The 25,503-nt window shown below is 39.7% G+C and overlaps 1 protein-coding gene across 1 annotated transcript in view; it reads right to left on the bottom strand.

The window, feature by feature from the left end:
- Positions 1–25,503, bottom strand: part of ctnnd2a (catenin (cadherin-associated protein), delta 2a) — a gene marked incomplete in the record, with an annotated part of 121,108 nt that overhangs the window by 56,167 nt on the left and 39,438 nt on the right. Inside the window, 3 exon segments of the mRNA XM_035656605.1 lie at positions 2,760–2,946; positions 11,749–11,962; positions 21,233–21,365. Of these exon segments, the coding sequence (XP_035512498.1) occupies positions 2,760–2,946; positions 11,749–11,962; positions 21,233–21,365 (534 nt within the window).

Here is a 25,503-nt window from a genome sequence, read left to right as displayed (position 1 = left end):
CACACACACACACACACTTAACTCCTATAAACACCTTAGTGAGTTAGGAAATAATAAACTTGACATAAAAGTTTAAAGTCTACAGACATTACTGGCAAAAACTGATAACTTTGTCTGAAAGGTTTAAGGCAATATGCTTTGGGATAAACAAACAACTAAAAGAAACACCACAACATGTGAATACCATATTAAACATAACTTATTATTGGTATTGTTGTTATTACTTTAACATGTGTGATATGAAATGAAGAACCTTATCAACTCATTTGGCCTAAATAGCAAAAACATCCAAATAAAATTCCATTCAATTTCAACTTAATTTTAAATTTGTACAAATTGTATCTTAAGGTACAAAACACATTATCTCTAACGCACATCTAGTGATGTAGCAACTTTGTATAAACACAAATATGAATCAATTTCATTACACAGGTATTACACAAATGAAAAACTCCTAATCCTACTTATGCTTTGTACCCTTGCAAGTACAGTTATATACGCCCATAATTTTTCCTATGCATTTAATAATGACTGTCTCTAAATGAAGATATTTCAGTATTAATTACCTATTGGACCATCCTCTCAAACCCCTAAAAGTGTAAAGTGTTGTTGTCCCCTTCCACATACAGCTGGACAAAATATAGTGCAACCCAAATGAAAATGCAATAATGCAAAACAGCCTAAAAGAGTTATATCAGCACTGTACAACTCTGACTCATCCTAACAAAAAATATAACATTATAAGTTGCCCAAATGTAATATTTACGGCAAATGCAAAGCTATTATTGCATTGAATTAGATTTTTACAGGTGTTTGTGATATTGAGTTATTGTGTATAATCATCTTGTCCTGTACCACAGTCCCCTGTGGCAGTTCCTGTGCTGTTTCATTAGAGTGCTGACAACAAACACCAGAGAGGTTTATAACAAAAAAACTACAGTGGATTTTACCCTCCAAATGCTTATTTATACTATGCTGCCTCTAACTGCATACAAGCAATACATTCAGCATGGCAAGTTGTAGTTCAGATTTAGAATACAAATCAAAGTGGAGTACTTTGGTAGACCCTCTGAGGTGGAATACAATATTAGTGCAGCAAACATACAGAAATGTACAAGAACTATGGTGATGTTATGCTTAAGATATTTTTACACATTGAGATTAATAACAATTGACACATATGAAAGGGTTAGGGTTGGATCATTGTCTATTTGACTCATCAGCCAGTGGTCAAAGAAGTCTAAGTGAAAAGCATTCATGACTAGAAGTATGCAAATATCCAGTAAGTCAATATCTGCAATTACCATTTTGGATATTTTGAAAGACCACAATTATGAAAGCTAGTATTCATATTTAAAGTGATCACAAATGGAACAATGACTGGAGCAACTGCAGACTTTGCTTTGGTGTGTAGATTGCATACGCACAAGCACATGCACATGCACACAGTAGTGCACCTTATACACAAAATTATGTGAAAACAGACAAAACCTGTTTGTAACATCTTCAAAATGGCTTTGAAATGCTTTTGAGAGACATTCAATAGCTGGAGATAACCATTCGAAACAGCTTGACAGAAGCACTGCAAAGCGAGCGTGGTGGGGTTTAATCCAGAGGCTGCTGGTGGTTGATTGAGTATACAGCTCAAAGGGAGACGGCCAAGTGGACATGGAGTTTTTTTTTTCTAAACCGTCTCAGCCCTCTGAGGAGTTGGTGTGAGAGTGTGTGGACATAGATGAACAAATGTTGTTTATGGGATCAAGGACCAGAGCTCATTTTCTGTGCTAATGGCATAGATGCCAAACATAACACAGCCAGATATAAAAAATCACAACTATAGTATGTTTGTGCAGGGGATTTTGCTATGTACAAACGTTAAATTTTAGCATCATTACTAATTTGAAGATCAAACCAAAGTCAAACTACACTTAAAATAATCAAAATGTTTCCTGGAATTAACAAAAGCTGACTGGAGTGTTGTTTGTCTGATCATAGAGGTAATGTGTAGAGCCTACACAAAAAAGCCAAGAAAATGAACAAACCTTATTAAAGTCAGCATATGAATAACATCAGATTTGATTGACTTTCTTTATCAACTTATTTTTATGTGTATTGCATCAAATCTCAGTGGGTGATGAACAACTGAGGAACTTATAATTTATCAGCACACTGCACCAAAAAATAACTTGACACACAAAAGACTTTGACAATTAAAGAAGTTGTTGCTATGGTTACCAGTACAAGTTAGTGTGAGAGAGATAGAGTGAATGGGTGAGAGGGAGAGAGAGGAACAACTGTACATTGTTTATAGTTGTGTGAATTTATACATCTATAATCACACAGGAGTAAAGATTCAAAAGAGACTCATTCCCACACACCATGCAATTGTCTCATTATGGTAAATCTCAGCAGGTATTATTATATAAATCATACTTTTGCACACACACACACACACACATACATACACACAGAGCTCACATATACTGTGGGGCTTAATTATACCATGTTGAATAATGCATGCCACTACTGTATTTCAACAATAAATCAATAACATGACAATTTGATCTATATACTGTTTTGCTGAAGGATAAGAAAGAAAGCGGAAACACACAGTATTTATATAAGTGCATGTTACTGTATTACATGAGAGTTGAATTAGGAAAGAGAGAGGGGAAGAAAATCCTCTGCCTATAGTGAGCAATTCTGTCAGGGGCGTGTGTGTGTGTTCTTCAGGGTATGTGTTTGTGTGCTGCTTTTACCTGAGACAGCCAGTAGCATTGCGCAGCACCTGGGAGGTATGGAGGTGGAGCTTGCGGTCGTCATGGTGATTGGGGGAGGAGTCCCAGGTAGAGTGGGGTATGATGACGCTGTTGGTCAGAACGGCCAGAGCGTCCTGGATGATTGGCATCTTCAGAGCATCACATGATGACAGGTTCCACAGCACGCCTGCACACACACGCCGAAGAAATAACTTAAAAATGTTTGCATTCTTTTGTAAATAACAATAAAGAATATTACAGGGCAAACATAAAGTAATGATGTAATTAATGGCAAATTTAATTGCATGTGTTATTTATTGCAATAATTAAAAATACACAATTATAATAATATATATTATGCCTTTTTCTTTCTATTAATGTTCCTGTCAAATTTGTGTTCTCAGAGCATGGCTAAGTGAGGACAGCCCTCTTTTCCACCACTTCATTCCCTCTGTCAACTTTCCGCATATCATTCATAGACGCATATTTCATGGAATTTTAAAGCAAAAAGCTCCATTAACCTCTCAGTAATGTCACAGGAAATACATCTCGTTGTGTTTTGTGAGGTCAGTGCAGTTGAAGCGGGGCCTTCTGATTGGTTTAAAACAACCCAAAACTTTGTTTTTAACCTACTGCATAATAATACTGATCTCAGACAGAACTTTCCACTGCACTCGAATATCACAAATGAAGTGTGGAGGTATTTCAGGACTGGCAATGCTGGAAGAAATTGACTAAAATCAATTTTGAGAATGCCACCCACTCTTTTATTCGGGAATCCGACTCTACAATCTACCTGATACTTGTGATATCTGAGGAAATTAATTAGTTTGTTGGTCCAGGCAGAACGCCAACTGCCCAACCAGTGCATCATTTATCACACACTGTGTGGTGGAGAACACAAATGCATACACACACACACATACACAAATACACTCTAAGCATATGCAGAGATATACAGTCAAACAATGTGCACACATCCACAAGTTGGCCGAAAAACTTTTTGTACAAGTTTGAATGTATACAAGGATACTTCCAATCACCTCCAAGGGCACACATATTGCACACACACACAGACTCACATGCATACTACTGTAACACTTAATTACATACAGTATGGGTAAACACACACACACACACACACACACACACACATTCTTTCTTTTTGTCAGATGGAATACCAGATGCCTCTTCGCAGACTGGTGACAGCACTAGCCTTGTTGGTCAGCTGTGACACACAAACTCACACAGCCACACGCACACACAGGCTCCATCAGTATTCTCAGATTCAAATATGTTAATTAGTCCCTGCTGATTGCACTGGTCATCCCTACCCAAAGAGCAACAGATAGAAAAAAGCAGATATAGTAACAAACAATAAGACAAACATGTGTGAAACAGAGGGCGACAGAGATGAAAGACACAGAAATAGAAAACTAATGAGAGGGGAGGAGAGCTGGAGGAGCTGAGTGATGGTTTAGAGAGGCAGGAACAGATTGAGACAACAGAGAAGACATGCAACACTTTTTTAATATGACAAACTATAAAGAGCTGTGGTGTTGAAGGTCACCATCTCTCATGTATTTCAGTATCAGGCTTCAGATGTCACAGGTCCCAGATGACAGATGTCATTCATTTGAGCAGTTACCACACAAATAAAATATGGGCACAACTGAAGACACTCTGTGCTCTGTGCGCAATGGACCGTGTTCATAGAGGCTGTCAGGCAGCTAAAAGATGTCCTGTTCATTCCGCAACACAATATGGGCAATCCAATTTTTGCTCAGGGCTTGTGAATGTAAATGAAACATAAGGGCGGCAGGGAGTTGCACGGTAGTGATTATAGATACTGTCTGTCATCTGAAACGACAGCAATACTGAAGCTAAGCAAGAGCCTGAATTCCTAAAAGCTCTAGGGAGGTTGCTCAGTAGCTAATTCTGACCTCCTGACCTGCCTGACCTGCCTGGGGTAAAAAAAGACTGAAAAACATAACAAAAAACTATAGAAATCCAGAAGCGTACACTGAAATTAATTTGACAGAATTTGCTCAATTTATCTCCGGCACATATGAACCGAAAGGAAAGGTATTCTACTAAAAAGATGGAGAGAAAAGGGGTCAGGACATGTTGTGTCACCAGTAAGAGATTTGAATTAAGCCTCACTTCACTGAAAGACTGTACACAAACTGCCATGAAGGCACTGGGTGTTGACTAGCAGCCAGTTTTGCGTCGCTAACAGCAACGCTGGTCTTGATGCCTTACAGTGTACTGCGCTAGTGTCAGTCATCATGACAATCTGCAAATGACAGACAAAGGCGGGAGGAAAATCAGGCCAAGAAAATACAGAATAATATTTAAGAATAGCCGATGTAGAGGGAGGTACACAAAACGATTGGAATGAAAGCCATTGACAAAAAAAAAAACCCATAGCAATTAAGGAGAAGAAAAGTTAATTTCTAATTACAGTTGTTAAAAATTAAAGTAATAGGTAAATCCTATGTGGAAACTAAAGGAACAAAATATTATTGTGAGAAAAACAGTAAAAGAGAATGCCAAATGGAGTCAGAGAGAGGAGATCCAAATGTAACAGAATAAACCAAGTATAAAACAAGTGCAAGTAGAGACAAATAGATAAAAAAATGTGAGAAAAAGTTGAAAAGAGAAAAAAAGGAGGTGAGATAGAAAGTTAAAGAAGACGATAATGTGTGTGTGTATGTGTGTGTGTATGAGAGAGAGATCTTGAGAGGACAAGAAGAGGAGGGTGATAATAAGGCGATGACCTTGTATGTTGTTTGGCAGCAATCAAGCGCTCACACTCCGGCTGTATGTGTGAATATGTGTGTGTATGTGTGTTTGCGTCTGTGTGGGAGAGTAGCAACATTTGCCTTCAATTTTACTAATCAGCCTCTTGTTTCAACATCTTGAGTCTCCCTCTTTCTTCTCAATCTCTCTCCTCTATCATGGGCTCTTTTCATACCAAGTTAAAAACAAACACACACACACACACACTCAGGGGGTGACACCTTCAGCAAGGGTGAAGACACACGTGTTGGGCAAAACACTTCACTTATAAACCTCAGTGTTTTCATACATCTCTTTCTGTCTCTCTCTCTGGTTTTTCTCTTTCTTCCTGTGGTGGTCTATTTCTCAAGTGGTGAGTGTTTTCAGAGCGTGATTGCAATCACGTTAAAACAGTGTTGTCTGTGATGAGCTGACGAAAAACCTGTCTGCTGCTTGGATTCTCTCACCTATGAGCCGGCACACACGCAAATAAAGACACATGTGCGCACAACACACACTAAGTATGTGAGAGGGTGGGGTTATGATATTCTTTTTTTTTTCTGCAGACAGAGATACAGACAGAGATTGATCAGAAGGAGGGAAAACACAAAGGAATAGACTCCTCAGTGTTTTCTGGGGCAAGGACATTGTGTCTGCCACTGTCTAACATTGGCCAAATTCAAGGCTGACACACACACACACACACCTGCTCTAGAAACATAGATCTGTAATGCTTCGCTAAGCCCAGTGTCCTTATGGATATAACATCAGGTGACCAACAGACAATGACATCATACTACAGCCTTTGTGTGTGTGCCTGTGTGTGTACGTGTCTGTGTTTTCTTCCATTCTCTCTCCTTATCTTTATCTCTTTCTCACCCTCCTCTGACTAGTTCCCCTAAGACGCTTGACGGACAGTTTCCTAGGAGCTGGGTGGTTTGGGGAAATGTGGAGATGATTGCATGAATTCATGAATAAATGAGAGTATGACTTGTAAGGGGAGAGTGAGGCCTGTTAGGCCTCAAGTGGCAATGTTTTATTAAACAGCCTTCATCTGTGTGACTCGATGTGAATTAGTTAGCCACGGGGTCAGAACCTGGTGATGAGTAAAGCAAAAGATGACAAATTACATAGCTAATGTGTCTACACAAATCTGTGATTGAAAAATCAAACAAGAAATATTGATTTTGGATAGTATTATAGGTAGCAGCAGGTTAACAATTGCTGACTCGACCCTGGGGTCAAACAACTTCACATCGTGTAGGTTTTGTCGAAAACATTTGTCAGCACTAGGTAAAGTTCTGCATTGTGGGGTAAATTGTCACTGCCTGTGCTTCCCACAGTGAAAATGCATCAGAGAAATTTCTGCAGGACACTAACAATTTCATAACATCATAGAAGCAGCAAAAAAGTCATCCTGGTGAAGGTACCCGAGTCCCCACGGGAACCCCCGTAATGACTTTGATGGAGCTCTGTCCTGAAGCCTTCTTAAAAGAAGGTGATAAGCTTTGACTTAAATTAAAGTGGCTTTATCAAGTACTATAACAGTAGTGGGGACATGGAGATTTGGAGAACAGTGATTTGTGCCTTAAAGGAACAGAAACCACAGTAAAGAATTTTCCAGTAAAGGCAATATTATTTGACTGTTGATTTGTTGCCAACATCATTAGCTTGAAGAAGCAGAATAGTGCTGGTCACTTCTGTATCACTTTTCTATTTGCATATGGTAAACAGAAGCAATGCATGTAATATTAATCAGCACTTCAAGACATCAGACAAAATATGTACATTTGTCTTCAGTTTTCAAATCATTGAAATAAATATATTTGCACAAATGCATACATTTTGAACATGTGACTTTCTTCTGCAGTAATTTCTCAGCTCAACAACCATTTCAGAGCAGGTAGCAACAGCTGCAGCAGGGTCATCCCATGGTCCACTGCCTCAAGGTGAGCCTACGAGTAAGGATAGCATCTTCTATTGACACACAAAGCCTCTGCATCAACCAGACTTTTACTGACAGGCCCGGAAGCCTTGACTTCATCCTATCTACCTTACACTGAGACCCATGAAGCCAATAAAGCTTCAGAACCGACAGGGAGATAGGCCAAATTGTAGAAGGAAGGTTTTTCCGGTCATCAAAAAAAACACAATGAGAACATAGTGCTTGTCTCATCCCCTCAGACCTAAACAGATTCTTTTATCACAGAGAATAAGGAAATACTTTGACAAAGCTGACAACACAAGCGCAGTAATGAGGAGGCTGATTTGTTATGACTTTAGCACAACCACATTTTTTGAGTCCAGCAATTGAGAATTGTGTCTAGTGTCCCCTGATGAACCCCTGGTGGTCACAAACTGCCATTTGCTTGCTTTCAAATCATTTAGCAACCAATTAGTAATGAAGGTCAAGCTTTGAGACAAATGTAATTTGGCAGAGCAATATATCCACTGCTTTCGTGCTACATGTCAGTGCAGAGGAGCTAACAAGGATTTGTTTTTGTAATACTAATTAACAACTTTTACACTGTTATGGTATTTGCAGCACTGGCCTGAGGAAGGAGTGCAGACACATTCACGCAGACTCATCTGGTAGCTGCCCATCACAACTACGGTCCAAAGCATTTAGTGGCTCAGTCCTGTTCACAATTACTTTGTCTTCATTTCTCCAGCCAGTGCAAGAATCTCAACCAATGATCCCTTGAATGTGTAGTTACTGCTTCTATAATCCATGCCAAGACAATGAACAAGCATTGTATCACTGTGCAAAATTTTTGGACACACTTAAGGAAAACTGTGTCAATGGCTAATGCAGCATAAAAAAGACATGTAATACACTGCACTCATTGTCTCTATTTGTTAAAAAAAGAAACAAACAAACAAGAAAAAAACAACACTTGAAACACATTCCTAATTGAATTACCGAGTAATTACGCAACAGTTTCAAGTGGCGAATTACAGCTCCAGCAGGGTGTTCCGCAAGGCAAATGAAGATAGACTTCAAAATATGGTTGCAGTGGCATGAAAGCAGTTGAAATGTAGAGTTCAATGCTAAGTACCAGAGTAAACAGACAACAGGGTAGAGTTATGCATGAGACTGATTCACTCAGCCAGCAGCAGTGAGAGCCAGACAGACAGGGGCAAAGACAGGAAGAGTCAGGCAAAGGGAAGATAGAATTTCACAGTGTGTGGTGTGTTTGTGCAAGATGACTATTTATAAAAGTCAGAGCTCAAAATATGATGCAGTATGACTTGCGGTGCATTTAATTCATTTGTTAATCTGCTTACAGACCACACACAAATACACACACACTCCATCTCCAAGCTATGTTTTTAATCTCTTAGCCTCTGCAGCACTGTAGTGATGTTCTTCAAGGTGCCAGAATCTCCCTATAGGCGAAGTCTGGCGACTGTCATCACTGACATGTAAGGCTTAGTGTCAACAATAAATTCTCTTTCTGTGAATTTTGATTGGTGCACATTCTCGCTTCTTTATCTGGAATAAAAACAAAACTTGTTTTATAGAGAAGCATGAGTCTGCACAAACATAAAAAAAAACCCTTGTTGGATGTTACTACCATTCCTCCCTCCTTCCTTATTGTTTTTCCCTTAACAAATTTTTCCCTGTCCTTGCCTTCTTTTTTATCCTTCCTACTAAGCACTGTTACCATTTGTTCTTCATTCTCCCCATCTTCTTCACTCCTTTTCTTCCAATTGTGTTCCCCAAATTTAATATCAATAGCATGTCTGAGGAAAAGAAGTAACAGCTTGCTTCCTTCCATCTTTCCTGTTTCTGCTCAACATTTCTTCCTCCTCCATCCACCTGCATGTCTCTAATTGTTCCTCTCAAGTTGTATTTCCTGCCTCCATCCAACCTGTGACAGCGGTGTCACTAAAAGTGAAGAGGTCGGATAAATATAACAACGTCCTTCCTTCCTTCCTTCCTTCTTCTCCAACATCCTGTGTCTTTTCTGTCCACCATTCTTTGGTGGGTTGTTATCAGTATGCAAGGGGTCTGTAAAAGGAGACACAAAACTCCTCGCTGGCTTGCTGGATGTCATTATTGTGATCTACCAGGTCCTGTTTCTCCCCGGAGAGCAAGTGACCTATGGGTACGTGTCTAGGGATGGATGTTGGAGCGTGCGTGTGCGTGCGTGTGCTTGAAGATGAGTTTTGTTCCCTGCTGAAGAACAATGGGGTCAGAGGTCAAATTGAACATGAGGGGGCCCCCATTGACTTTATCTCAGTATTCGGTGTGTGTGCATGTGCTCGTGTGTTATGTGTAGTTTTGTGTGTCCCTTTGAGTCTGTGTGTGTATGAGTGAATGAGTGTGCGATTGTACTATTATCTTTGGGGATGTCCTCTTGTATGAGTGTGAGCATGTCTCTCTTATCTCATGGCTTACCTGGTGCAAGAAAGAGGGCTTTTGTCTGAGCAAAGAGAGAGAAACATTGGTGATACAAGTGCAGATACACACGGCCCACCTCAATGCGACGCAAGACTCTGAACCACATAGAAGGCCAGCATGTATATGGATAATGGAGAGAGAAGAAGAGTGTCAAGAGGAGAGGGAGTGACACGAGAAAATGGGTGGAGGAGAAATGAGAAGAAGAGAGGCAAGGATTGGCTGGTCACAGCTCACCCGATTAATATAAATTGTAGCCAAATCTGTGTGCCACATGTGTGTCTTTGTCTTTGTCTGATTACTACTTGCTGAATTTCATTAGTATCACAGAGTTTAACTTTTACAGACTAAATCCTAAGATAGATACACAAACATAATTCACACACACATCGGCACACACTTGTCCTGAGGCTGTAGAACCAGTGTCATGCTGGAAACTAACTGTGGCTGCACATTGAGATTACATATGCTTGGGGTGGTGTATGTGTGTGAGTGTGAGCATCTGTGTTAAGCAGAGAGGGACGAAGTGCATGCGTTCGTGTTTGCTGCAGTACTAAAGGGCCTCTAGAAGAATATTAAATTCTTGTGGGAGGCCTATTGCAAACTATTTCAGGAGCAACTAAAATCAGATTATATCAGCTCATGTAAAGTCTGTGTGCTTAGGTGGGTGTTAAAATATAATCCATACATCTTTTGCCTACACAGATATTTGAGTGCAACTCCACAATAAGTGCTGTACATCTGAGTGTGTATGCATGTGCATTTCTAAGTTTGTCTGTGTGGGTGTGTGTACTGTTGTACGTGTCTGTCTCCAGTGCACTGGCTAACTTGTACTGCTCATGCCCTCAAGGTGAAAACAAGATTGACCAATGGTTGTAAAACATCACACTCGCTGGACTTGACACGAATGTTAGGTGGACACACGTTTCTGTGATCGTATGCATGCGCCCCTGCAGAAAACACACAAGACAAACTTATTTGCATTACAACTTAACCATTTGATAAAAAAGTTGAGCGCACACATAGCAAAACATGAGAAACGATGTTTTAACTAAAAAAGCTCTCTGCTTTGCTGCTCCCTCTGCATTCTTATTCTTCTATCAGTCCATTGAGGAGAACTCTGAATATCAAATATTGTTGGCATCCGAAGAAACTCAAGACGAAACAGCCTTGGTTTCTGCAGCGTGAATAGTAACCTTTTCTAAAGAATATTCTTTCAGTCAAAGTTAAATGTATAAATTCTCCATGAAATAAAATCAATCAGCTAAGACTACTGCCGCTGTCAAGCCAAATGAGACTTGAATACACTGTGGTTATGTGTATGTAAAAGTGTGTGTTTGTTTCTAGGAATGCATGCATCGTGTCCCTCCTGTCTTTGTGTGTTAGTATGTATGAGTCATAGCTGGGTACCACAGTATTAAATGTTTTGGATTTACTGACTAGAACATCCAAAACAGTCTTAAGAGTAATCAGTCACACAGTCGATTACTAAATTCCCAAAATAATAGGTATAGAAACAAATAAAATGAACAAACAGCAGTAAACTAAAAACCAAGACAGAAAGTTATTTTTATTTCTCTTGCTCTGTCTGAAATATTCTTGCAATGTTTGTATTGTATTGGTAGGTTTTGCAATGGTACATTAAATTACCCAGTTTTGGTGTAGGTGTGATACTCGCATCTCCACATATCAAATTCTATCCACTCACACACACACACCATTATAACCTCTCCTGAGGCCACAGGAGCAGAATCATACTTGAAAATGGCTGCAGCTATATACACAGAGGTGCAGATACTCTACCTGTGACCAGCTCTCTGATTTCCACATCTCCCGTCTTCCTCAGCAGGCGGACCAAGGCAGGAATCCCCCCGCAGTTCTTCAGGGCCACTTTGTTCTCATCGTTGGCCTTGCCGTACACCAGGTTCCTCAGGGCTCCGCAGGCGCTACGGTGAACCTCACTCATTCTGTGGTCCAGTAGGTCAACCAGCAGCTGGATGCCTCCTTGTCTGCGGATCTGAAGGTGAAAGAAACTGAATGAATCTATGTAACAAAGAAACAATAACAACAAAAAAACATTTTTTATTAAATAAGTCTTTGTAGACTCAGATAGATGCAAAATTGTGCACAATGTCTCTATTATTCTGCTATGCTTAGACTGAAATTAACATCAGCCGGCAGAAAAATGTTGGTGGTCAACAGTTTATTTGTAAATGCAGGTATTTACTTTGGTATGTGTGTACAGTCTGGGAGTGTGTGTGTGGCCTACAGTATATGTCAGTCCTGCCAATCAGATTAATAACCCAATGTGTACTAATTAAACATACTCTGACACTGCTAATGACTATGCTTTCACAAAATGACACTTAATTACACTGATGAGAGAAGGAAAAGAGCTGTGACTCCAGCTTTGCTTATAATATAACAAAACTACAATACGTTTGTGCCTCTCATATGCATGTCTGCCTGTCTCTCATCCTGCCTGCATTTGTCTTTTGTGGTTGTGTGGTTCACATTTCCCTACATAAAATGTACACTGGACTAACCCATTACTGCTGACGCTTTCTGCTATCTGAAAAGGGAAATTGGTGCGAGGCACAACTGTTTCTTCAAACAGACAACTGGTTGAATTGCTTTATACAACATTATTGTATATATATTGTATATATTGTATATTTTATACCCACCATGAATTATTATGGTGTGGATGTGTTTATGATGGAAATGGAAAATATATAATATAAACTTAAAATGATGAGAAGTAATATCAGAAACCAAATAGGAATTTGTGTTCCCTACCCTCTGCATCTTTTAATTAAATGCAAATATTAAATGTTTTATTATTTATAGTTGTAAATTACAGTTTTAGGCCAAGATCAAGACATTACAATTAAACATCCATAATATGCTGTGAAATATGCAGTTATATAATATAAATATAAAAATCTAAAGCAATTGTGAGTTAAAAATAATGCTTGTATTTTTTAAAATAGCCCACAAGTCATATATATCTAAAACACAACTTTTACACCATTTTAACCCTTTTATCATTAACATTTCTGTTTCATAAATTGTTTCTCAAGCTGCTTAAGAGGGACCAAAGAAATCAAATGAAACTATCTGTACCATATTGAATTGCATAGCATCTCGTATCTCGTAGTATCTCGTTGAATTGCATTGTGTTGAATCAAATCATGTCGAATCACACTGCATCGCAATAACAGTGACTCGTATGACACTGGTAGTTGCTTCATATGTATTGGATGATTCCATCAAGATTTGTATCACATCAGCCTCAGTGATAGAGATGCACATCCCTGATATAAATACACACAGACATGTGAAACAAACAAACCAATAAGTCTAGATTTATGATTATATCCTGATTCTGTGAGAAGACAAGGCAGTCAGGCCTGTTAGCCCAGTAGGGATAGCAATGAGGGCACTCTGGTGTTACACATTATGCCATCCCCCTATGGTGTTACACACAATTCCTTCCCCCTATGGTGCAACACATTGCTTTCTCTCCATATTGCTGCTTTTTAAACCCTCACACATCGCTTCTCCACTGCAGGGATCTTCATAGGCCTTAGGGGGCCAAAGAGCTTAAAGCAACCCTTGTTTAGTCCAGTCAACAGGGGTGTAGTACTAATCACAAGAAACCGGCTGCTGTGATCACCAGGAGACTAGTTGTAACATAGATAGAGCAACTAGTTTGTGTGTGTGTGTGTGTGTGTGTGTATGTGTGTGTGTGTGCGCGCATGAGAAAAAGAGAGAGAGAGAGCGCCTGTTTTTCACGCTTCTGCTTTTATTTAATCTCTGGAGTACTGTAACAGGCAGAGTTACTCAGCCAGATAACTCGAAAAAAGTTTTTCACAGTTAACTGCATAATCATGCTCCTTGAAACCCTCTTTTATTTTTCTGCATGTTCTCCCCCAGACCTGGGACATTAAGTGCTGGCACTAATTCTGACTGTTTGTTTCATTAAGCACCAGATAGGTGGAGTTTACCATACAGACAAGTTAGAAAGTAAAGTGCAATAAATAGACTTCCAGACCTTTTCTTGTGATTATGTCTGGCACTCATTATTTTGTCTCCTGTGGAAACCTCACACATCTGGCATAAGTAAAGCAAGAAAAGAAAAAAAAGAAAACATGTCATAATGTCTACAAGGGCTATTTAAGTTTGATTTCTTCATAGTGACAATATACAAATGACAAATATGTGTGGAGAGAGTGAATTAGGGTGAAAGGAGAGAAAGAAAGCATAAGAAAGTGATGGAGGGCAGAGAGGATGGAGGTGTTTGATGACACAGCAGGAGTTTATCGAGCAAAATGACTTTGCTTATCTATTCAATTAAAATGGATTAAGGGATGCAATGAATGGCAAACTAACCTTGCTCCATTGGCCACACAATTTCCTCAACCTGATTTGCTGCCCCTCCTATGCCCCCCAGTCCTCACCTCTGCTCCTCTCCTCCCCTTCCCTTCTCTCGCACTGATCTCTGCTCTTCTCCCATCTCCTCTTTATGCTTGTGTCACAGTTAATCTGTTATTCCATAAAAGCCATAGTGCTATTACTTTGTACTGCCTCTGAGCTACCTACAAGGCTTGCCAATATCTCTGCACCTATTCCTCTATTCCATGTAAAGAAGATTAGAAGCGCAGATTGATTTGTCTTTGTCTCCCGCTGTTCCGTGGCGGCCACGGCTATTGGTAACCCATAGCGACAGCATTGCCGTGGTAACAGTTAGCAGTGGTGACAGCTGCGATTGTGGGAATCAGAGGTGCTGCTGGCGTGAAAGCTGGCACTAGGATACATGGGTGACACATACCTGGGATGGTGGCATGTGAAGCCAAAGCACACTGAATACAGTTTACTGCTTGCAAGTAAGTGAAGATGTGTCACACCTTTCAACCTTTTTTAAGCACACACACACTCAGGCAGGCATACACATACGCAAGGACTTTTGTTTTTTCCCTGACACTTAGCCTAGGGCTAACTGCATTTTAGAGCCTTTCAACCTTTGGCTAATTGAGTTCTTGGCCCAAGGCTAACATTCCCCTCTGGAGCATTCGAAACTGGGCCAAGAATGGCATTAATAACCTACGTCTACCTAATATTGTTCTGAGGCAGGGGCACAGCTAATTCTGCAGCAATGAGATTCCCAACTTGACAAATGCACTAGTGGCTCTACTCTGTTGTTTGAAGAGTAAGGCAACAGAGAAAACACAGACCATTACTCTTAAAAGCAGGGGACAGGGAAAGTGCCTAATAATCCCAATGTGTGAGTGTGTATGTGTCATTGAGTGGGTGGTCCCCTTTTGATACTAACATATGACCGTTAATACAGATGTAGACCCACTTTGAAGGGTTATTCTAGCTTTTTGACACCAGTTTCTGGAGAGTGACAAGAAACGTTTCAGAGAAAAATTATGAATTTGTAACTTACATCCACAGACTCTCAGCACTCAGACCACTGGACCAAAGAAAACAAACCAGACACATTCTCTAAAGGTTACCTGGTGGGTAGGAAAAACCCAGAAGGAAGGAATTATAAACAGCTTTGCATAAAGGACCCATTAGAATTTAGTGCCATCTAGCCGTGTAGTTGCAGATTGTAACTCTCTTGCTTCACCCTCCCCTTCCAAGCAGGAAGGAGACACTACGGTGGCCACGAAATACGCAGAAAAGCACACGGTCCTATCTAGAGCCAGTGTTTGGTTTGTCCATTTTGGGCTACTGTAGAAACATGGCATTACAAAATCACAACCTCCACAGATATAAAAGGCTCATACTAAGGTAAGAAAAACCTAACAATTCTTATTTTCAGGTGATAGAAAACATAGTTATAAATATTCCATTTCTGCCAATAGGTCCTCCTCAATGTCATTGGACCTTTCAGTGCAAAAAAAACATCATTGATTGAAGAGGGTTTTCTCCTCCTGAAATATGTCAGTCTTATGAAAGTATTTTTAATTTGTCGTCATTGATGGAAGTTCTCAGAATATTGATGCCAGAGGTGATATGTACCTGCTAAAGACTGGAATTTAAAAAAAAGCTATTGCTTCAACCATCACAGCAAACATTACACCATGATCAGAGTGGAACATTGTACATATGGTTTTCACTGTGCAGAAGCATGTAATATTATTACAGTATTTGCTATGGATCATTCGCTCTGTCTTTCTTATCTTTCATGCTGATGTCTGTTTAAAAGATAATCACGGCTTGCAGTTTGCACAGTTCACGGTCTAAAAATCTAAAACCAGATTTTTATTATCATACTGACTTCACCTCATTGCTTACAAGAAAGTGTAAAACAGTGAAAATATACCATAGCTCTAACTGCAATGTAATCTGATCCAGTACCCGTACATTAGATCCCTGAATTTATACGCTGCTGTATATTCAAGCAGGTCTGCTGTAAAAAGAAAACGTTTTAAATTATAAAAAGGTGGGAGGAGAGGAAATTAAGGTAATCGATGTCAAAATAAAGTAGGAGTGGCATACAGTGATATATGAGGTGTGAGATAAACAAAATGGATAGGTGTAAGAGAGAGAGTGAGTGGGGAGGGCGGAGGGGGAGGAATGACACAGAGTCAGGGGGCACGTTCCCCTCCCTTCAACTGGTCTGTTGGATAAATGGATATCGACAAGGCTGCTACCCAAAATGAATTACTGATGTGACTGAACTTTAGTCCGACACAGTGTGTGTGTGCTGGTGTACCTAAAGGGGATGCATGGATGCATGAGCTGACATGTCAGTGGGCTTTTACTGTGTGTGTGTGCAACGTATGGGTAACTGTTTGCATCCAAGTATGTGTGTGTGTCTGTGGGTGCCATATGTGTGTATGAGTCTAGAGCAGCTATAAATGATGCTGAAGATAAATTTGCCATGCTGCCTCTGTGGTCAACTGTAATCTGAGCTGAGGCCAGACCTCCATCTGCCTTGCCACACAGATACAGACTCTCTCTCTCTCTCTCTCTCTCTCTCTCTCTCTCTCAATGTCAATTTCAATTTCAATTTAATATGTATTTTAATGGCATGCATGTTAGAAACAATTATTGCCAAAGTGTTGGCACAAAAACATACACAACAAACACAATTCTAAAAAATAAGCACAGAATAAGGCACAAAACACACACACACAGAGACACACCTCGTCCAAACACACATGCACTCCCACATAACCAAGTGCACACACACCTGTGATGAAACAAGTAAAGCGTGCACACGCGTCTGCCATCCAGAGACAAATTGCTGCTTAATCATCTTTCTCCACACTTTCCAAAACCACAGACTGCATTCTTGTTACGTGATAAGATAGACAGATAACAGAAAGCAATATTCTACTTTTTTCTTTTTTTGCCCTTCACTCCACCTCCCCAACCCCGGCCCTGCAGAGTATCTCTTTAGCAACAAATAGCAGCCATGTTGTGGCTGTATTTAGCTGCTCAGTGTGTCCCCGGCCATCTGTGTCTGTCTGGCTGAGAAAAGTCTTTAGATCAGTGCTTATAGCAAATAGCTACCATCTACATTCATAATGTAAAGTGTGATATCTTGAAAATCTACTTTTATTCAAATTCAAGAACCAATAACATACAATAATTCTTGTTTAAGTATATATAATATTATATATTTGTTGAATATCTGATATTGGTATTTACTGATGTGTTACTGTTATTTTTTATTTTTTTAAACTAATAAGTTTCTTCTATTGGATGAGAATGCTTTAAGTAAGCCTCTAAGAAGCTCTAAAATAACTGGAAATCACAGCCTGTTGCTTGAAGATATACAAATAGAAGAATGAAAAATCTTGAAGTGACTATTCAATATCCCAAAAATATAGGGCGTGTTTCAGTACTGTCAAGTAGTGACTTAAATTACCTGCCACACTTTCAAAATTACCATTATTTGATTTGATTTTGTGGGAATTATTATTTTGTGAAAGTAGCTGTCAAATGTTTAAATGGCATTTTCTGAACAACTCAGGACACAGCTGTGAATCTAAAACAAGAAGGAGCAGTGGTGCTGCAGGACAAAACTACGACATGTGACCCCTAAAAGAAAAGAAAGAACATTTCCAGGCACAGAGGACCTCCTTGTCCTTTAAGGAAACATCATCTGTAAGGTCTGCCAAGGTTTAGGAAAAGAAAAAAAAAATACAAAAACTGTCACTTACTTACATAATCTTTTGTGACATTTGCTTTGTTATGAATCCCTGGGTAATAAAGTTGTCACGTTATTTGCCAGTGAAATGCATATTCAATCACTGCTGTCAAAGGTTATTTTTAAAACAGGCAAGTTTACAGATATGGACATAATCACACACACATTCATACACAGCAGAACTCTGTCACTAAGTACTACTTTTATAATGGGATATGTGAAATCGCTAGAAGGCTTCGTGACATCGCTTGTGTATGTGACAAAGCCAGTGTGTCATGCATTTAACACTGTGTTCAAATTTTTTTAATTATGACACTACGAAATATAAGGTACCTTAGATGTGAGATATTAGAATCTAAATCAAAATCCTGGCACTTTATTAAAAATTAATACTGTGCTCTGCACCCAAACGTAATCACTCAATTTGAATTCCTTTACAAAAAATATTCCATATTTCTAATCATAAAAACAACCATATGTATGACTATAAAATTAATAATATTTCTAATCATAAAAATGACAGTTTTGAACCATATCTATACCCTTCCCTGGTTTTGGTCTTCACGCTCAGCTGATTGGAAAGGTGCCTGTGTCAAGCAAAGTTAAACATAGCCTCCTGACAAACCCATCATGGGAGTCAATAGGCAACACTGATGAAAGATACTGTGAACTTGCCAGAGGAGCTATGTTAACTATAATTGGATGCACAATTTATATGAAGTAAACAATCAAAAGAACATTGATCTAAAAAGAATCAATCAAACAAGTGAATTTGTTCTTAGTTTTTGTAATCTTGGTAGTCTTAATCAATGGAAGGGCTATCTATATTAAATTATTGCTAACAGCGACAGTCAGGACTGAGAAGTCAATGGGTGGATGGGGAGAAGAGTTAATTATTAGTGAATTATCACAGAACTCCATCAACTGAAGTCCCACTTCTCCTTATAAATTGCAGCCAAAGAGCAGGTCATTGAATAAAGGAAAAGGGTATGGAAGGTCTGTAGGTTTTTATCTATTCCTCTCAGAACCATCATTTATTTGCCCATTAGTAGCATAGGCAGTCAAAGTCTAACATTTTTATGTGATTAATGTTGTATTTGTACCAATTTAATGACCCTACAAATGTTTTGTATTCTTTGTGACAGAACAAAGACAGTCGTACAGACATTTACTCTTCTTGAACAGAAAATAATAAAGCTGTGTCACAACCATGAAGATCCACCAAGATACGTAAGAGGTTGACTGAACAAAAGGGGAATTTTTATTACATTAAGCACGCAGGTTGAGGAAACATCAATAGTAAAACCAACTTCTATTCACAGACTCTCTCATGAAGGCCATGAAATGTTTATTTTGTTCTGAAACTTTCTTTAAAATTTCCTTTGATTGAAATTTAATGAATACTGCCAGATATAAAGAAGATCTGAGAAAAAGACGTCAATGAGAGTCAAGATGTTCCGAGATGTGCTCCATCATTAATGTGGCGGCTTTACAGTACATACACAGACGGCCTCTTAGGGTGATCAAATGTAACACGATAAAAGGTGCTATTGAGTTTTAAAGCACTTCAGAAATAAAACGGAGGAAGCAGAAAAAATGTTTTCACTCTCAAGTGTGAATAGAACAATGTAAATGCAAAACTGAAGAGAAGCACTATTATAATGGATAATATAAATTGGTATCAGGGGTTTATTGCTTTGTTCCATGGGAAACATGGCTTAAAAATAAATAATATTCTTATTTATCATAACAAAATTCATTACTCCTATCAATATAAAAGCCACGGATACACAATATATTGCTTCATTCTAACAGAAGAAACTAAACTAATAACCCATATCTGGCTTTGTGATCATCAAGTTTTCATTAAAAACTATTTAAGAAACACGGTTGAGGACACATTTCTATGTGTGTCTTGTTGCATCACAATGCACGTGTTACATTTTGTCACTGAATGCACATGCGGCCGTGTGTGCATGTAGATATAATGCATGTGAATGCTTGCTTTTATTTGATGTGATGCGAAGCGTCAATTTTGGACAGTTGATATCTCTTCCAGATTGAATTTGTGTAAATAGTGTTTAGCGGTGCCTTGGGCCCTGAGCAAGACAATCAAACAGACTGATGAAGGCAGGCCAAAGCATCCACTGTCAATACACTGTTGCTATTTTCTCCATTGTTGGACACCTCTATTCAGGCAATAATTAAACCCATTACAAAAGACATGAACACTTAGGTTTCTATCGGAGCTGTGTGGATGAGAGAGTGGGAGTGGAATGAAGTGTGATGTTTTTGTATGCAAGTGTGATTGCATTTTTGAATCTGTATATGTGTGTCTTTGTGTGGGTGAGTAAGTGGGTCGGTGTGAATGAAAATTAGCTGTGTCTTCATGTTTACATTGTTTAATTGCCTGCATTTGCAGATAGTTAATATTAATTTTTCTGTTGTGTTTTTTTCAGTTTGTGTTCCTTTGTAATTGTGTGTGAATGGCCATTTTAGCAATGTGTGTGTCACTTTTAAATGAGATTGCAGTAGCAGCTATTGACTGACTCCGCTAAAATTAATTTCTTAAAGAAAAAAAAATGTCAATGCCCTCGCCTGCATGTACTGGTAAATTGATTCTGAAAGTATTATAGGGTGGGGAGGGATGTGTGTTGAGAAGCATTTGAAGAGAGAGAAAAAGAAAAGACTTTGTGTATCTGTGGGTTTGGATGTGAGTGCATCTGCATATGCCACTGCCATTGTTTTAGAGAACCGCTAGCCTTATTCAAAGGGTTTATTAGAGAGTTCCAACTCTGGGACTAATTGAACTTTACTGGCACTATATATACAACTCAGTAGAAGGAACCACTCAGGGACTACAGCAAGCCTTATCATGCAGAACATCAGTGTGGAACTGGTTAGTTAATACACTATTTCTTGAAAGCGACTGCAGGAAAATGCAAAACAGCCAGAGCTCATAAGAATGTGTTGAAGAAGGGATTCCTCTTACACACCTTTTTTATGGCTTTCATCATCCAAGCTACAATCATTTCCTTGTCTACAGTCCTGATTTTAATCAAATACTCAAAACACTGAAAACACGCATGCACACACACCCACATAGATACAAACCTCGGCTTTGATCTTGTTGTCTCCGAAGCAGAGATGCTGTAGGTAGGCTGCAGCATTGGACTGCACCGATGGGAACTGGTGCTGTAACATCTGGATCACCTCTGGCAGCTCCGGATCTCTCCACCCAAACTCTCTGCAGAGAGACAGACAAACAGAGACACTTTGATTCCTGCAGTACTTGAACAAAGCATCTGGCTAGAAAACAGGATATTACCTGAAAGTAGTCCAATAAAATCAGACTCTTCCCAGCATACCCAGAGATACACATATTCAGACAATCACTTACGCTGTTACACAATATACACTGAGAAAGACATACGAATAGCAGAGATTTAAACGTCAAAATCCACTTTGTTCTGTTTTCTTATGGGAAAGAGCTTTACAAGTTGAGCAACACAGAGGGACAACACAATGCAAATCACGCGATAAATGCCCAATTTGCCAAAACATTATAATTTCCACCCATCACAGGCCCAGGAAATGACAGTATGTGACATTAAGGCCAGCAGGTTAAGCAGGCACCTATGAACACTTATAAATAAACACTAATAAAACTAAAATCCAGTTCCACATGTACTGCATGCAAATGATTCAAGAGGAGTTGGGTTTTCCTTGAAGGACAACACAGTGGTTCTTTGACAGTCTTTCAACTCATCGTGGACAGATGATTTGACATAGAGAGTTCATAAAAGCTTTACATCTGTGTTTCAATCACAATCAAAATGGTAGCCGCCATGTCTGACAAAGACAAACAGTAGCGGTTTTGGGCATCGGCGTAGCGGGCAGCCGCCCAGGGCAGCATTTTTTCATGACACATGGGGGGTGGCACGAGCACCATGAGCACGAACACAAATCCTCTGCGCCGCGAAGCGGTTTTCTATTATCTATCTGTTCTATCATATCACTGTGTGGGGAATTGGCAAATTGGCGCCCCCTACAGCTGCAAGCGCCCCTGCTTGCTGAGAAGGTGTGGGGGGGGGGGACAGTTCACCTCTGGGTCTCCCTAATGCAACGGACAAGGGGGGAAACTGGGAATCCACTGTAAGTCAGTAACACTTTCTTCCAAATAATGCACATTTCATTCATAATATAATAAAACAGCCTATAGTATCATTGCACATTTTGGTTTCATGAATTGTGTGAAATGGCTAACAAAAATAGGTAGGGGATCTCGCCCAGGGTGTCATTCAAGATGCCGCCACTGAAGACAAAAAGTTTCACTTATAAAAGCTCCATGGAGATCCAAGGAAAAAAAAAACACATTATAGTATTGTCTGCATAGTTTGACTGGCATGTGATTTTATGTGAAATGCAAAGTGCAGTGCCAAAAAACAACAACAAAAAAAAAAAACTATAAAGATAAGATGAATTTTAAGAAACTTGCACAACACAGCATTACTACTGCCTGCATGCTGTCTGCAGTGTGAGTGGTGTGAGTTATGTTCTATACTTTCTAACAGGAGTTTACACTCCTATGAGCACACTGGACAAAGTGAAATAAATGTTTTGTCCCCTGGTAATACCCAGGAAATGGTCTCCTTTATTGTATTATCGCCTGCTGATAATTGTTTTTTCTACAGTTCCCCAAATGAGGAAATTATGAGTGTGCAAGAAAGTGTGGGCGATTGTGTGCATGCACACGCGTGCATGTGTGTATCTCCACAATCTACTGTAATATTTTCTACAATAACTACTCTGTAAACTGTTCCTCTGTAACTTCCTCTGTCTCTCTTTCTCTCACTCCTTTCAAATAAACTGTCAACTCTCAATGAGATCTGAAGAAAACCTATGTTGAAATTTTGCGGCTCCCATCGATTGTGGTGTTTGAGGATTGATTTTGTTGTTTCTGCCTTCATGCTCACTGTTCTGTGCCAAAATGTGGCCCACTGTAATCCCCATCAAGCTATCGTGAAAAACGTTGATTTATTTTGCCTGCTAGCTCACCCTCCCCAAACATGAAAATGTGGTAAATATGGTACAATTGACCTGCCTGGAGAGTTAAAATTGATGGGGTAGAGGATTGTGTGTGTGTGTCTAAAGTTTTTGCAGCAGAAAATGAAGCCTCGACACGTGCTCTCATCTCGGTCGGATCAAGCGAATGCGGTCTATGAAACATCTGTGAAAAGCAGAGCGTTCACGGGGAGTAAACATGGCTCTCACAGATAAAGCAAACTCCAGCATGGACGGCTCTTTATCTGCCGAATGATAAGTGTTCATTCAGCCATAAAGCAGGACTGAAGGAGGGAGGTAGAGGAGAGATAGAGAGAGGGAGGAAGAGGGAGGGATTCCCAAGGCATTTAGGGGATTTAGGAGGAGAGACCCTCAAACAACACTCCTTAAATCACACAGCCAGATACCATCAGGGCAGTTTGTTTGTTTATGTGTGTGAGTGTGTGGCAAGATTAAGATAGGATCATGATGTGTGTTTATGTGGACACAATTGCCTCTGTGCCTGTTTGTTCCTGTGTGAGTTTGTGTCTGTCAGAGTGTGTGTGTGTGCGCGCACATGCACTTGCAACTGCTTTCATATTAATCTGTGTCTGTACTTCAGTGTACGTATGAATGTATCTAATGATGTGCTAATGTGGATGACCGTGTATATGTGTGTGTTTGAGCATGTGCGTGTGTGTCATCAATCGCCTGCAGCCTCCCAGCTCTTTCAGTGTAGTTAATAGAAAGCAAAGTGATCTGCTGATAAGATAAGCATCATGGCTCGCCATTAATTAAAAACCCCTGGTAGGGAGAGAGACAGAGTGAGACAGAGTGAAACACAGAGGGAGAATGAGAATGGGGGGGGGGGGGAAGCAGAGTGTACGAAGGCAACTGCAGGCACAATGGGCATGGGAAGCTGGTAGGAAATGGAAAAATAAAAAAGGGATAGAGAAAGAGGAAAACAACCCTCAGATGAGATGCCAGTCATGTCAACACCATGTGCTAATGAGAGCCACAGCCCTGGTAGATGCACCGCTAGGCGACAAGCCAACGACGTCAAACAGCGGGATGCACACAGAAAGGGATACAGCCCGCGAAAAGGAGAACTGATCAAAGAGGCAGTGCCAACAAAACTGCAGGGTTCACACTAAATACCCACACAGCTTTTGAGGAATCTGCAACACAATATGCTGCAGTTTGTGTGCCATATTCTTTATGTTATTTTATTATTTTATTCCTTGTGTGGTAATAAATCCTGCACAGAACAATTTGTTGACTTGCCTTTTTTAAACCTGAGCTACATGTTCCTGATACGCCATACCAGTGGGTATGAGAATAAATTAGGTGGCACCGTTGCTGCACACTGTGTTCTGGTTAGATGGGTTACTTTGCCATTTCTTGAGGCAAGCGGAGGCGTGATGCAGCAAAATACTTTTAGTGGAAACACTAGGTATGGCAGGAGTGTAGTCTGACATACGAAGAATAAAGGGGGGGTTGGTGGGGAAGGGAGGGTGGAGGCATAGACAGAGTGATATAACTTGGACTTAACAAAAGACTGCTGTGTGATGGAGGGCTTTGATGCAGGCACACACACACACTTGCACGGGAGGGGGGGACAATTCGAGAGGAAGTACAACACATGAAAATGCAAGGATTATCAAAGGATTTCTTTCTTTTCATAAAATTTCTCTACGTATCTCCCTCTTTTAATATTCAGGTCTCATGACCACTGATATACAGTACACACATGGATACATGTATGCACACAGTGAGAAAAGAAAGCTCATCAAATCTGAAGAAATACTGAAAGTCACACACAATCAGACACACACAATAGTGATGCTCTGTGTTTAACAATGCTGTTCACACTGATTGGTTGATTGTTTCTGTGAATAATTACAATTCCTTTGCCTGGTAGAGGAAGGCTGAAGGTGTAGGGAGAGACATGAGTGACAGCAATACATCTTCCCCCTGTTGCATCATTCATTGTCATGTTCCCTGTATCCCTGAACTCAAATGGATGAAATGGCAGAGGCAAAGTGTGGAAGGATGAATAATGTAATGGAGAATGTGATAAATAACGACAAAGCAAAAAAGTGTGTGCCACTGGGTTATGAAATTTAGTGTCCCATGTTCATGAAGTCAAACTGCATAGAAAGGCAGTTAAGTGAAAAAGCCATGGACGTAGTCATGAATTTATACGTCCCCAGACATACAGTTCATATTTTTTTGTCAGACTTTACACAGATTCAGGTTTTGGGTTTTGTTACTCTTGATGAAGCATCCATTTTGATGATGTGCCCTCGAGCAGCAACCCCAAAGAAGCAATTAGGTAGCTG

Source organism: Morone saxatilis, unplaced genomic scaffold, assembly GCF_004916995.1.
Source record: "Morone saxatilis isolate NCDOM2014 unplaced genomic scaffold, NCSU_SB_2.0 Contig0, whole genome shotgun sequence".
Lineage (NCBI taxonomy): Eukaryota > Metazoa > Chordata > Actinopteri > Moronidae > Morone > Morone saxatilis.
This window is presented reverse-complemented; position numbering and strand designations above follow the sequence as displayed.